At 42.2% G+C, this 14,117-nt stretch overlaps 1 protein-coding gene across 13 annotated transcripts in view; it reads right to left on the bottom strand.

Moving 5' to 3' along the window:
- PLCB4 (phospholipase C beta 4) overlaps window positions 1-14,117 on the bottom strand; it is a 482,736-nt gene that overhangs the window by 15,283 nt on the left and 453,336 nt on the right. For all 13 annotated transcript variants that reach the window (XM_061435584.1, XM_061435591.1, XM_061435583.1 and 10 more), the window contains 4 exons: window positions 8,900-9,015; window positions 7,521-7,596; window positions 5,462-5,637; window positions 2,046-2,147 (listed from right to left, as the gene is read on the bottom strand). In XM_061435584.1, coding sequence (XP_061291568.1) covers window positions 2,046-2,147; window positions 5,462-5,637; window positions 7,521-7,596; window positions 8,900-9,015 — 470 coding nt within the window. The remainder of the gene's footprint in view (window positions 1-2,045; window positions 2,148-5,461; window positions 5,638-7,520; window positions 7,597-8,899; window positions 9,016-14,117) is intronic.

Here is a 14,117-nt window from a genome sequence, read left to right as displayed (position 1 = left end):
ACCTTACCTGCCTCCTGAGAAACCGGTATGTGGATCAAGAAGCAACAGACATGGAACCACACATGGAAGAAATGACTGGTTCACAATTGGGAAAGGAGTACATCAAGGCTGTATATTGTCACCTTGCTTATTTAACTTCTATGCTAAATGCCAGGGTGAATGAATCACAAGCTGGAATCAAGATTGCTGGGAGAAATATCAGCACCCTCAGATATGTAGATGATAACACTCAAATGGCAGAAAATGATGAGCAACTACAGAGTCTCTTGATACGGGTGAAAAAGCTGGCTTAAAACTCAGCATTCAACAAACTAAGATCATGGTATCTGGTCCCACCACTTCATGGCAAATAGAAGGGGAAAAAAGTAGAGGCAGTGACAGGTTTTTCTTGCACTCCAAATTCACCGAGGATGGTGATTTTAGCCATGAAATTAAAACATACTTGCTCCTTGGAAGGAAATCTATGACAAACGTGGATAGCATATTAAAAAGCAGAGATATCACTTTGCTGACAAAGGTCTGTATAGTCAAAGCTGCGGTTTTTCCAGTAGTGATGTGCGGATGTGATAGCTGGATCATAAAGAAGGCTAAGTGCCAAAGAACCGATGCTTTCAAATTTGGTGCTGGAGAAGACTCATGAGAGTCTTTTGGAGTACAAGGAGATCAAACCAGTCAACCCTATAGGAAATCAACCCTACATATTATTTGGAAGGACTGGTGCTGAAGCTTAAGTGCCAATTCTTTGGCCACATGATACAAGACCTGACTCACTGGAAAGACTCATTGGAAAATGGGAACGATTTAAGTCAAAAGGAGCACCGGAGGATGAGATGGTTAGATAGCATCACCAACTTCATGGACACGAATTTGAGCAAAATTGGGGAGATAGTGAAGGACAGGGGAAGCTGGTATGCTGCATTCCATGGGGTTGCAAACAGTCAGATACCAGTCAGTGACTGAACAATAACAAGATAACTACGCCAATATGATGCACTGAATAAATTGAGTAATAATCTCCTTAAAGAGAAACAAATGACACTCTATGTTTATTGGGAAATTTCTTGTCCAAAGTGTTGAAAAGGTGATTTCTTTCCAGGTCAAATTTCTGTGGAATTCCAATCCCACTGCTGGCCTGTTAATTCTAAACCGTATTTAATCCACAAAGCTTCAGCATAAAAATACACCAGATGGTGATACGCTTTATATTCTGCCAACTTGAAACGCGGTAAGTGCACTGGGCATCGAGTGCTGCTAACTCCCTCTCTGGGGCCCATGACCAGCGATGCCCTCTTAGGTCCCCTTTACCAGCTTTGGCTAAAGCACTCGCACCTCGGCTCTTCTCTGGACGTCACACAAACCTCTCCCAATTCTATGTGGCCAAGGACTGATTAACACAGACGTACAAGAGGCACGTGCCCAGGCTCAAAGGAGCAGATCACGGTCGTTTACACTCCAGAGCTGGGGTCAGGCTGCAGAGGCACTCTAGCTGAGATCCTAGCCTTGCTTAGCCCCCACCCTGGCCCACTCCTGCTTCCTCCTCTCTGCCCTGCTGAAGATCCTTTCCTCAGCAAATCACATGACCCAAAGTCCTACCTTGGTCTTTGTTTCTAGAACACCCATTCTTAGACAAGGACAAACCAGAAGACCTGAGGGAGGTGATTTGAGATGATCCCTAGTGTCAAGGTCAGTACAAGGCCTATAGACTGCAAACACATTCAGGACGGGCTTAACACCTGAGCAAATGAGATGCTTTCATGGTGACCTAAGCATCATGTGGGAAGGATATTTTGCCATAATTTATACAGTTTTGTTTATGCCAGATTTTATGCAATTTTGGAAACGAGCACACATATATTGAATGTAAATATGTTTCACTAGTGGTAGTAAACAATCAGAAGATGTTTTATAGCAACAATAATATCTTTCCAGCAGTTATAACAGCAGGATTCTAGGCCAGCACTCACAAGGTTTTTAATGTCTCAAATGTGAGTGTGTGTGTACACTGGAGTCAGTATTATATTCTTGCAGTGAACATACCAACTCACCTTTCCCGTTCTGCTTTATTCTTGATGGATTTATCTTGGCTGATGGCTTTGCTATTTTCCATAGAAATCTTAGCTTGGTGTGCTCGCATCTCTTTGCTTTCCCTGTGTATTAAAATAAAAACAAAACCAGGAAGTGATCATTTTGTAATGCACAGACATCGAATCACTATGCTGTACACCAGGAACTAACACAGTCTTGTAGGTCAGTTATACTTAAAAAAGAAAGAAAACCAACCAAACTCATAAAAAAGAGATCAGATTTGTGGTTTCCAGAGGCAGGGTTGAGGGGAAGGGAAGTTGGATGAAGGAGGTCAAAAAGTACAAACTTCCTGTTTAGTCACTAAGTCGTATCCCGACTCTTTGTGACCTCATGGACTGTAGCCCACTAGGATCCTCTGTCCATGGGATTTCCTAGGCAAGACTATTGAAATGGGTGCCACTTCCTTCTCCAGGGGATCTTCCTGACCCAGAGATTGAACTCACTTCTGTTTGGCAGGTAGATTCTCTACCACTGAGCCACCTGGAACAAACTTCCAATTATATGATAAATAAGTACTAGGGATGTAATGCACAGCATGACTAAGATGTATGTTATATAAACATGAAAGTTGTTAAGACAGTAAATACTACAAGTTCTCATTACAAGAAAAAATACTTTTCCTTTTATTTTGTATCTGTATGAGATGATGGAAGTTCACAAAACTTATTGTAATCATTTCATGATATACGTAGGCCAAAGCAGTATGCTGAGCAGCTTACATTATACAGTGCTGTATATCCATTATACCTCAGTAAAACTGTAAGGGAGAAAAAGACACCAGGGGAGTGGAGAGTGAGTGTTCAGTAGGTAGAGTTTCAATTAGGGAAGATGATAAAGTCCTGGAGCTGGGTGGTAGTGACTGATGGTTACAACAGTGTGAATACACCTTATGCTACACACTTACAAACAGTTGACATAGTAAATTTTGCCTTGTGGACTTTTAACTCTAATTAAAAATATAAACAAAAAACAAATTTCATATGTAACAAGAGGACTGGGTTCACTTTTTATCTCATTATTGAGATCATGAAGTTGTCTTGCATTCTGTGAGAAGGAGGGCAGGAGCCCCAGTCCACAAGCATGATTCTCCTGGGGGCGCGGGGCACTCGCTGTGAAGTGTCAGTGCTGGGCTGGGAAGAAGAGACACGAGGTGTGTCTAACGTAACCCCAACCACACGATGAGCCTATACAGCTGCCCAGAGTAGGACACTGTCATTAAGTCATCAACATGCGAGATGCATTCTGAATAAATAAAAGCTACAAATCCCAAGTTATATACACATATCTCAGGCAATCATGTTTACAAGCCTATATACAATAAGACAAAGGGGAATAGTAAGTACTGCATGAGAATAATCAAAGAATGCACAGGGACAAACGCTTACAGTCAGGAAAACACGGATTTTCCAGCTTTGTCCCATGTTTTTTTGCGGGGCTCAGATTGCTTGGAAGAGAAAGGATGTTCTAACACTCACAAATGACTGTCTTGCGTTCTGACAGCCCAGGGGTGTGAAGGGGACAAATGATTTCAAATAAACACAGGAAACGGGGGCAGGGAGCTTACAGGTGACTGATCACCGAGTGTGAATGGGTGTGTGTACCACAAAACTCATCTCTTTGGACTACTGATGAGCACATACGCACACCACTTAGAATCTGAACATGAAAGTATTAATACAGAATCTTCTCTGGAACCTATGGTGATCTCCTTGGAGCACTGCCCAGAAATGGGCAGGTTAAGTGCTGTTTGTACTTTGTGGAAAACGATGGATAAAACTGAAACAGAGAGGTCTCCAGTCGGAGGACTTAGGGACACAGAAGCTGGATATGCACAGAAACTCCTGGGCCCGAGAAACTGGCTCTCAGAATTGTTCGTACCTTGTTATTAAATGGACCATCTCTTCATTCATTCATTCAACAAGCACTTATCAATAACCAAGTAATGTTGCCAAATGTTAGGAAGGCAAGAATTTTTTAACCTAGAACAAGAGCTGTGATGGTGACAAAGAAACATGACCACAGGATACTTAACAAAAAGCTTCAGTGCTGCTGTTACTTTGAAAAATACTCCTGCCATGGATCTATTTTTTAAGGTAAATTAGTAATAAGGTTATGGTTCCTTCAAATGACTTCCGAAGTCATGCAAGCCTTCATTTACTTTTTTTTTTTCTTTTGGACAATGCCTACTGTTTGGGATAATTTTTTCTCCTTTATTCAACTACAATAAAAGATCAGAAGAGAGTACCTTATTCTTCAAAGTATCTTCGAATAAGGGTGGACATCTAAAATCTGATATTGTAGAAATGGTCAAAGGGAAGATGATGAACCGAACTTTCTGTGTACTAAATCAAGAGCATTTCTAAGGGGGAAAAGGCACTTTTAATCCTATACAAATAAACAGAATACTTTAAAAGGGATATGGTATGGTACTTGAGCCCACAAGAAACTCAGCATGGCATGCATACTTCATTTAGTTGGCTCATGAGAGAATCAGAAACTACGGCAAAAATACTTCACGTTCTTATGGTTGTGTATCACGCCATAATGAGGTTTGGAATCTGGGAATGTGCCTACATAATTCATTTCAGAAGTTTAAAGGTTTTTTTTTTTGGATTTGTTTGTAAAATGCTTCTGTTGTATACTTTCTGGTGTATATCAACAGACCGCCACTGCAGCACACAATCGGCCCTAAAGAAGACGGACAAGCTGCAACCAAGCTGCGATGAAAAGACACCACTGACATCAACAGTCTTCTGCCTGGGGAAAAAGTCCAGCTCACCATCTGCAGTGTCTTTAACATGATACTCAGTGTGCTGAAATGGGGAGAGGCAAAAATACACAGATACTTTTTGCTATTTCTTGATCAGACCTGCCTTTCTAAAATTTATAGACACCCTGACAATGGAAAGGAAGGTATCTCTGAGCCATCAAAACCAACCATTCTAGGAGTTCAACTGCTTGGTCTTTATCTCCTTCTGTGTCTTTCCTTCCTAAGAGGTTCCAGATAATTTCTTAAAAGCCAAATCTGGCCCTATCATCTTGCGAAGCCTCCAGAACCACTCGGAGGCAGCAGAGTCTATGATAATTTTTAGTCTGTATTGTACGCTACTTGTAATGTAACTTAATTGGTTGTAGGAGTATGATATCTTGCCACCACTTGGAAGCATTTTGATGGGCGAGGCCATTTCTTATAGTTCCTCTTGCCACATCAGCTCTGTGACAGAGTATACAAAAAAGCTCAATGTTATATGTGAAGTTGATTTTCCTTACTACCCTGACACGTGTGCGTGTACACACACACACACACACACACACACACACACACACACACTAGTCGTTTTAAAAACGGAGTTTCCTCTGGAGCTAAGTTGCCCACCTGTCATGGGACAGTTTCAGCTGCTGGGTCTGCTGCTCGTGGGCGCTGATCAGGAGCTTTCTGAGCAGCTCGCACTGCTGGCTGAGGTGCAGGTCCCGGATCTCCTGCTCCTCCGCACTGTGGGTGTTGATCATGTCTGACCACTCCTTTGTGTGCTGTGCCACAATCTCCTTGACCTGCGTGGGGAAAAGAGGTGGTGCCACCTGGAATTCTCACAAGCAGGGAGGAACTAAAAGCACAATATTAACCGTGCATTTCAGATCCCCCTCATTGATTTACTTGGTTAGAACCAGTAAAAATATGTACTAACCAACAGGAACTAGGAAGTCATCACTTTTTAAAACAGGGCAATCATTTTGGCTCTAGATATTTAACCATGACCCATTTCTCTGCCTAAGTTGCCGACACGCTGGTTTGTCTGGTCCTTGGGCTCCTTTACCGATTCAATGAGAATTCTCTTCATCTCCTCATGCTTTTCCAGCTTCACTTCCACAAGGTCACAGGTCTGAATAGAGAGCTGTACGTTCTCTTATTCCTGGGTCATGACTTATTGTGTCATCTTAGCAAACGCTGGGGTAGACAGTCTTCCCCTGCAGAGAGTAGCTGTGCTCTTCGCACTGTGGGTTTTACGGCTCATCAAGTGCTAGAGTCTATTTCTCCAGCTCGTTGAGTCTGGCTGACCCGTGACTTGCTTTAGCCTGTAAGACTGCAGCAAATGTGATGCAAAGAGAAGCTGTGCAAGTGCTTATCCTTTCTCTATTCTTGGAACTCTGAGAAGCCTATGCTAGCCTGCTGGAGAGTGAGAGGTCATACAGTTAAAAACCACCAGCAGCCAGCTTCCTACCAGAGACCTCAGAGATGCCACCAGTCCCAGCCGACTGCTGATGCACCCAAGTCCAGCCAGATTCAGTAGAGCTGTCCAGGGGCATATAGTCTGAGTTCTAACCCACTGAACTGTCAGTTAATACATGGTAGTTGGAAACGGCAACCCACTTCAGTGTTCTTGCCTGGAGAATCCCAGGGACGGGGGAGCCTGGTGGGCTGCCGTCTGTGGGGTCACACAGAGTTGGACACGACTGAAGCGACTTAGCAGCAGCAGCAGTTGTCTTAAGCCACTAAATTTTGGGGTGGTGTTTCATTCAGCAAAAGCAATTGATACAGTAACCAAGGTTTCTACTTTTGTATTTACACTAAGTGTCTAAAAATGATGGAGTATCACATAGTCATTAATTCTCAAACATTCTAGTTAAGAGGAGGAAAAAAGAGAGTAGGGAACAGCTCTCAAAAATATGCAGCTTTAGACTCTTTAGACCTCTTTAGGCTGCAAGGCAGAACAGACGCAAATACACAGCTCCGCGGAGAACTTCCGTTTGGAACGCCTGGCTGGCTCAGGTGCGCGGCAGCGACGCTCGCTGGATGACGGAGCTTCAGGTAGACGGAGGACACTGGCTGGTTTGACCAAAAGCTATAGTTGGAAACCTTGTCTTTAACAGTTCTTTTTCTTTTATGACTATTATCATAAGATATTTATGTTCTTGACTGCAACGTGGTGCTTGGTTCTTCAAGACGTCTGTAATCACAGTTCATGTCCCCTAAACGCCTATTTTCTTGTGTTTTGTAGGGGGGTAATATGAGTGACTAGGCTCATATCCTAGAATCTTAGCTCCAGAATTTTCCCCATCCCTAAACTTCCACAGCAAAGTTAGAATGGAAAATTAAATTATTGACTAAAAAATAAATATTGAAATAAGAGTTACTGAACCCTCCGGATGGGTGGTTTTCTGTCATACGTTCAATGTCACCTTTATAAGGAAGTACTTCTATATTCTACACAACATTTCCTTTTAATCCATTTATTGTTTTCCTGATGCCTCTGAGGCAGACGACATAGACATTGGGAGTATATGTCTACAATGAAGGAAAGGTGTTCCATGAAATGCCTCTTCTCTAACGCAGTGGGCCCAGACCAACCCCAGGGTACTGTTATTTCTGATTAAAACTGGGTGCAGCTTCAAAACAAATTACCAAGTTGTTGCTGTAAAAATAGGCATTTTCTTACCTTAGATTTGTGATCTGATGTCAGCGTCTGAATTTTAATTTCTGTTTCTTTCTTCATTTCAAGACAATTACTTCCCCTGAAAATGGAAAACCGCAAATGCATGCCAAGCATGAGATATCTTCCTGCTCCCAGAGGCCTTTGCTCCAAAGCCTTCTGATGAAGACAATTAGTTCATCACACTTGGGACACCACGGCTCACTGGGCAACCTCAGTTCTTCTAGTAATAGATGCACACCTTACAAAATCTCTGTATCGTGATTACTGAATTCAACCACTACACAAACAGCCATTTCAGACCTAACAATTATTTCGTTGTAAAGGATTTGTTGTCAGTTTCCATTTTGGTTCCTGCTGTTCTTCAAGCTATTTTTCATTTATTCAATAATATACTATTTATGATGAGAACTGAAAAACAGGACTTCAGCCTTGAAGTGAATTTTCAATTCTTCTACTTTGGTTGTAAAGCCAGATTTTTGTCTTTGACACATGCCAGCAAGGGAGAAAAATAGCATTTCTTGGCACTACAGGGTAATTTTTGCTTCTTACTCCATTGTGAGTAGGAAATATATACTAGGCAATTGCCCAGAAAGCATTACTGCCTATTTCAGTGATTATTTTTTCCTTTTGGAATATCCGCATCATTGATGAAACCAGAGCAGGCCCTGAGCATCTGTCTTCAGCATGTGTGCTCTGATTTATTATAGCCTAAGTCAGAATGCTTCATCGTGTTATTAATGGAGAGTGCCTCTGAGAGACACACTCTAAACATCCAACTGATCACTTCTCCATGGCTGGCACTGCGTGTGTTTTTCCCTACTCTGTTATTCAGTTAGCTTGCAACATCACAGAAACTCTTTGAAAGAGTTTATCTAGAATTCAGCTACACAGAAACATCTCCCTAGCTGAATTCTAGATAAACTCTTTCAAAGTAAATGCAATGGCAGGTTTTATTCAACAGTTTTAGCTGTTGGCATAAGCTAAAGATTCTTGAAATATTAAACAACAAAACTGGATTTTTCCCCCTTGAGTACATCAACCTTATTATTTATTACCTGGTGATGCAAAATGCTTTCTGGAATTTCCAAACTTTGTCTTTCCTTCTCTCCCCATTTAACCTTAAAGGTACTTACATGGAAAACTCATGAAAGACACAGTTATTATTTTATTAACCAACACCTGTAGAACTTGAACAAAGCTCCTCTTTCCACTTCAGTCACTCCCTTTAGCTTAGTAGGTCTCTTATTTTCTGAAATCATTTTTAATGATGAAAACACAGTTAAGACTAAGTTCTTCCTTGGCCTAAACAGGCAGCTAAACTGTGGGAAAAGACAAAACATAAAAAGGCAAAAATGCTCCAGAAGGAAATCAACAGCCTTTACCCTTTCTTCTTCATTGCCTTCTCTAGGATTTTCTCGTGAGTCAATTTCTCCTTGTCGTACTGTGCCACAATCTTGTCAACTTGAGTGCAATGGAGTTTCTGCATGGTACTGTGCTCCTGCAGAAGAATTTGTAGTTACAAGTCAGACTTGCAGTGAGGCTGATAAACTTTAGTCCACATTGGGCTGGCATAATTTTCACCAGTACCTGTGGAGTCTCGGTTTGAAAATCAGGAAGTAACTGAGTCTGGGAGCTGGAAAGACTTCCAACCTCCCAGGCAACCTGAGAGTTTCTTGTGTCCCCATAAGGCCTCGCTGACAAGGGGGTCTCCAGCCTCAGTCCAATGAACATGCCTACCTCAAAAGGCAGCCCTGCCCGCTGCTGGGCAGCACCAATCATCCCAAAGTTCTTTCCTCTGCACATAGAACTCCACCCATCCGTCTTGTTTTTCTTTTTCTTCTTTGTCCATACCATGTGGGATCTTAGTACCCTGACCAGGGATGGAACCCATGCTCTGCTTTGGTGAAAGTGCTCAGTCTTAACCTCTGGACCACCAGGGAATTCCCTCACCATCCACCTTTGCTCTGCTGTCTGAGTCATCTAACTGGTCCACGGCCCCTTCCTCAACCTAGTGCCCAGAATGCAAGGTCAGCCACCACATTTCTTCTCTTTTACATGCTGAGTACAGCTATTCATCATGTGGCATGGCGTCTACACACCAGGGACATTTGGGAAGGTCTTGAACACTGTCATTGCGCAATGAGAACTGCCACTGTGGTTTCACTGTCAGCTCATTTTGCATCCCTAACAATATTTTTGCCAGCTTCCTTATCAAGATGTACTCACAAGGAAGACAGAAGGTTCAGGAGCCCTGGCCTTCAGCTTTACAGATATTTAAAATATTTCTCCATCTGCTTCCTCTAATCACTGAAATGCACTGAAAGGCTTTGAAAATAAGTGCTTCTCTATGAACATTACTTTTTCCTGATAATTTGGCCACATCCAGGGACTTAATGAAATCAGATTCTTTAGCTACTCAGCCCCTAAACACAGAGGAAAATATTACTATCAGTAATATTTACTCCAAGATGATGCTTAATGTGATATCCTAGTATTACTCTTGAGAAACTTAGAGAAATGAGATGATATTAAAGTCTGAAATGGGTAGACTATATTCAGCTTATACAGCTACCCTCATGGTCATGTTTGCTTTTGCTTACTTTTTAATGTGTGTCCAAAGAAGACATACAAATGGCTAACCAACACATGAAAAGATGCTCAACATCACTCATTATTAGAGAAATTCAAATCAAAACCACAATGAGGTACCATCTTACTCTAGTCAGAATGGCCGCCATCTCAAAGTCTACAAACAGTAAATGCTGAAGAGGGTGTGGAGAAAAGGGACCCTCTTACACTGTTGGTGGGAACACAAACTAGTACAGCCACTATGGAGAACAGTGTGGAGATTCCTTAAAAAAACTGGAAATAGAACTGCCACATAACCCAGCAATCCCACTGCTGGGCATCCACACTGAGGAAACCAGAAGGGAAAGCGACATGGGTACCCCAGTGTTCATCGCAGCACTGTTTACAATAGCCGGGACGTGGAAACAACCTAGATGCCCATCAGGAGGCGAATGCATAAGGAAGTTGTGGCACAGATACACCATGGGACATTACTCAGCTATAAAAAAGAACACAATTTGAGTCAGTCCTAATGAGGTGGATGAAACGATTATCCAGAGTGAAGTCAGAAAGAGAAACACCAATGCAGTATGCTAACTGCTACTGCTAAGTCACTTCACTCGTGTCCGACTCTGTGCGACCCCATAGACGGCAGCCCGCCAAGCTCCCTTGTCCCTGGGATTCTCCAGGCAAGAACACTGGAGTGGGTTGCCATTTCCTTCTCCAATGCATGAAAGTGAAAAGTGAAAGTGAAGTCGCTCAGTCGTGTCCAACTCTTCGCGACCCCATGGACTGCGGCCTACCAGGGTCCTCCGTATACTAATGCATATATATGAAATTTAGAAAGATGGTAATGATGACCCTATATGCAAGACAGCAAAAGAAACACAGACGTAAGGGACAGACTTTTGGACTTTGTGGGAGAGGTGAGGGTGAGATTTGAGAAAATAGCATTGAAACATGTATATTATCATATGTAAAACACATGACCAGTGCAAGTTCAATGCATGAAGCAGGGCACTCAAAGCTGGTGCTCTGGGACAACCCAGATGGATGGGGTGGGGAGGGAGGGGGCTTCAGGATGGGGGACACATGTACACCCATGGCTGATCCATGTCGATGCATGGCAAAAACCACTACAATATTGTAAAGTAATTAGCCTCCAATTAAAATAAATAAATTAGTTAAAAAAATAAGGTATGCAACAAAAGTGAGTGACTTAATTTTTAAAAAGTTGATTTTCTTCCTAAGAAAATCACCTTGAACCTAATTCATGAATATCTTTAAAGATTTCATAAAATATAAATGGGGAAGTGATTTTGAACCTTACCAAGATTTCATTAATTTCCCGTGTTGCTAGTGAGTTAACACAGGAGTTGATCTACAGTTATTATATACATCAATTCTTCAGAAATGCATTGGTGCAGTCTTCCTGTCAGGTCAATAAATGCCTTTGGGAGAAGGCGTAGAGAAGGGTGGCGATGGGTCCTTGGAATAGGCTCTAGAAACAGGGACAATGGGGTGGTCCTAGATGATGTTACTCTGCTCTGGATCTGGGGTCAGAGAATTATATGCAACAATGTCTTGCTTAATTTGTGGTTGGAACAGCTGATAAATCTAGTCCTAGTACCAATCTACTCCTAGTACTGGGCTGGCTAAAAAGTTCATCTGGGTTCTCCATAAGAGCTTATGGAAAAACCCAAGTGAATTTTTGGCCAACCCAATACATGCTCTTGAAATAAACACATTTCAGTCAGGGCTTCTGCATTGGATTAAGGATGTGAACAGTCTCAGGTCTTGGGACAAGCCACTTAATCCCAATCTGTCCATCTTTATAATTGGGATAGTGATATCTACTTTAGTGGGTTGTTAGGATTAAAAGTAAATATAATATAAATTATATTTCAAATGCTTATTAAGCCTTATTCAAAATATGTTGTTGTTCAGTTGCCAAGTTGTGTCTGATTTTTTGTGACCTCATGGACTGCAGCGCGCTAGGCCTTCCTGTCTAATTCAAAATATGGTGACATACAAATCTACTTATATTTTTTGATCCTCATGAAAACATGCAGAGTGATTTGAGAGAACAGCCAGTGAAATTAAATCAATAAACCTTTCCTTCAAGTTTAACACACCACCCCAAGAATAGATTGACATGTTGATGTATCCTTATTTAAATGGATTTAGCTACTTCTGTAGCAGCAGCACTGTTATGCAGGAAAAACACTAAAAAATACTGCTCCTGCTGTTAAGTCGCTTCAGTCGTGTCTGACTCTGTGCAACCCCATAGATGGCAGCCCACGAGGCTCCCCGTCCCTGGGATTCTCCAGGCAATAACACTGGAGTGGGTTGCCATTTCCTTCTCAAATGCATGAAACTGAAAAGTGAAAGTGAAGTCACTCAGTCGTGTCTGAAAATACTAGCCTTCCTTAAAAGATTTAATAATCATCATGCCTGTCTGCACATGTATTAATTTCCCTGGACAACTAAACAAGGGGATCTGTGAAAGTCTAGGGGCTTCCTAGGTGGCTCAGTGGGTAAAGAATCTGCCTGCAATGCAAGAGATGCAGGCAGACACGAGTGTGATCCCTGGGTCAGGAAGATCCCCTGAAGGAGGAAAGGCAATCCACTCCTATATTCTTGCCTGGAAAATCCCATGGACAGAGGAGCCTGGCGAGCTACAGTTCATGGGATCACAAAGACTTGGACATGACTGAAGTGACTGAGCACACATGCAGGTAAGTCTAGAATAAAACATTCTAGAGGTGCTACCAGACATGGAACAGACTGGTTCCAAATCAGGAAAGGAGTACATCAAGGCTGTACATTATCATCCTTCTTATTTAACTTATACAGAGAGCACATCATAAGAAATGCTGGGCTGGATGAAGCAGAAGCTGGAATCAAGATTGCTGGGAAAAATATCAGTAATCTCAGATATGCAGATGACACCATCCTTATGGCAGAAAGTGAAGAGGAACTAAAGAGCCTCTTGATGAAAGTGAAAGAGGAGAGTGAAAAAATTGGCTTAAAGCTCAACATTCAGAAAACGAAGATCATAGCATCCGGTCCCATCACTTCATGGTAAATAGATGGAGAAACAATAGAAACAGTGACAGATTTAACTTTCTTGGGCTGCGAAATCACTGCAGATGGTGACTGCAGCCATGAAGGTAAAAGACGCTTGCTCCTTGGAAGAAAAGCTATGACCAACCTAGACAGTGTATTAAAAAGCAGAGACATTACTTTTCCAACAAAGGTCTGTCTAGTTACAGCTATGGTTTTTCCAGTATTCATGTATGCACATGAGAGCTGGACCATAAAAAAAGGCGAGCATTGAAGAATTGATGCTTTTGAACTGTGGTGTTGGAGAAGACTCTTGAGAGGCCCTCGGACTGCAAGGACATCCAACCAGTCAATCCTAAAGGAAGTCAGTCCTGAATATTCACTGGGAGGACTGATGCTGAAGCTGAAACTCCAATACTTTGCCTACCTGATGTGAAGAACTGATCCATTGGAAAAGACCCTGATGCTGGGAAAGATTGAAGGCAGGAGGAGAAGGGGGTGACAGAGGATGAGATGGTTGGATGGAATCACTGACTCAATGGACACGAGTTTGAGTAGGCTCTAAGAGTTGGTAATGGACAGGCAGGCCTGGCGTGCTGCAGTCCACGGAGTTGCAAAGAGTTGGACACGACTGAACGGAACTGAGAAGTGCTACATTCCTGTGTCTCTTGCAAATAGCACTGAAAGGCGGGTTGAAAACATTGCTTCTTTATATATTCTAGTGTAGTACAAGAAAAAAAAAAGAGGCTTTGAGGGTTGGAAATTAGCTGGCATAGACCACTGCTTAAGGAAGTAGTATGGTGAGCCCTAATTAACCCCATTAGATACAGGAATGAGGGTGTATGCACATAAAGGCATTCATGATAGATTCACGGATATAAGACATACTCTACAAGTCTCCTTTTCTTGCCAGCACAGAGCCCAATGCTGGGTACAGAATAGATACAATAAATATTTGCTGCATGA

Source organism: Bos javanicus, chromosome 13 (assembly GCF_032452875.1).
Source record: "Bos javanicus breed banteng chromosome 13, ARS-OSU_banteng_1.0, whole genome shotgun sequence".
In the NCBI taxonomy this organism is placed as follows: Eukaryota; Metazoa; Chordata; class Mammalia; order Artiodactyla; family Bovidae; genus Bos; species Bos javanicus.
Note: the sequence above shows the minus strand (reverse complement) of the source record. Positions and strands in the feature narration are given on the sequence as shown.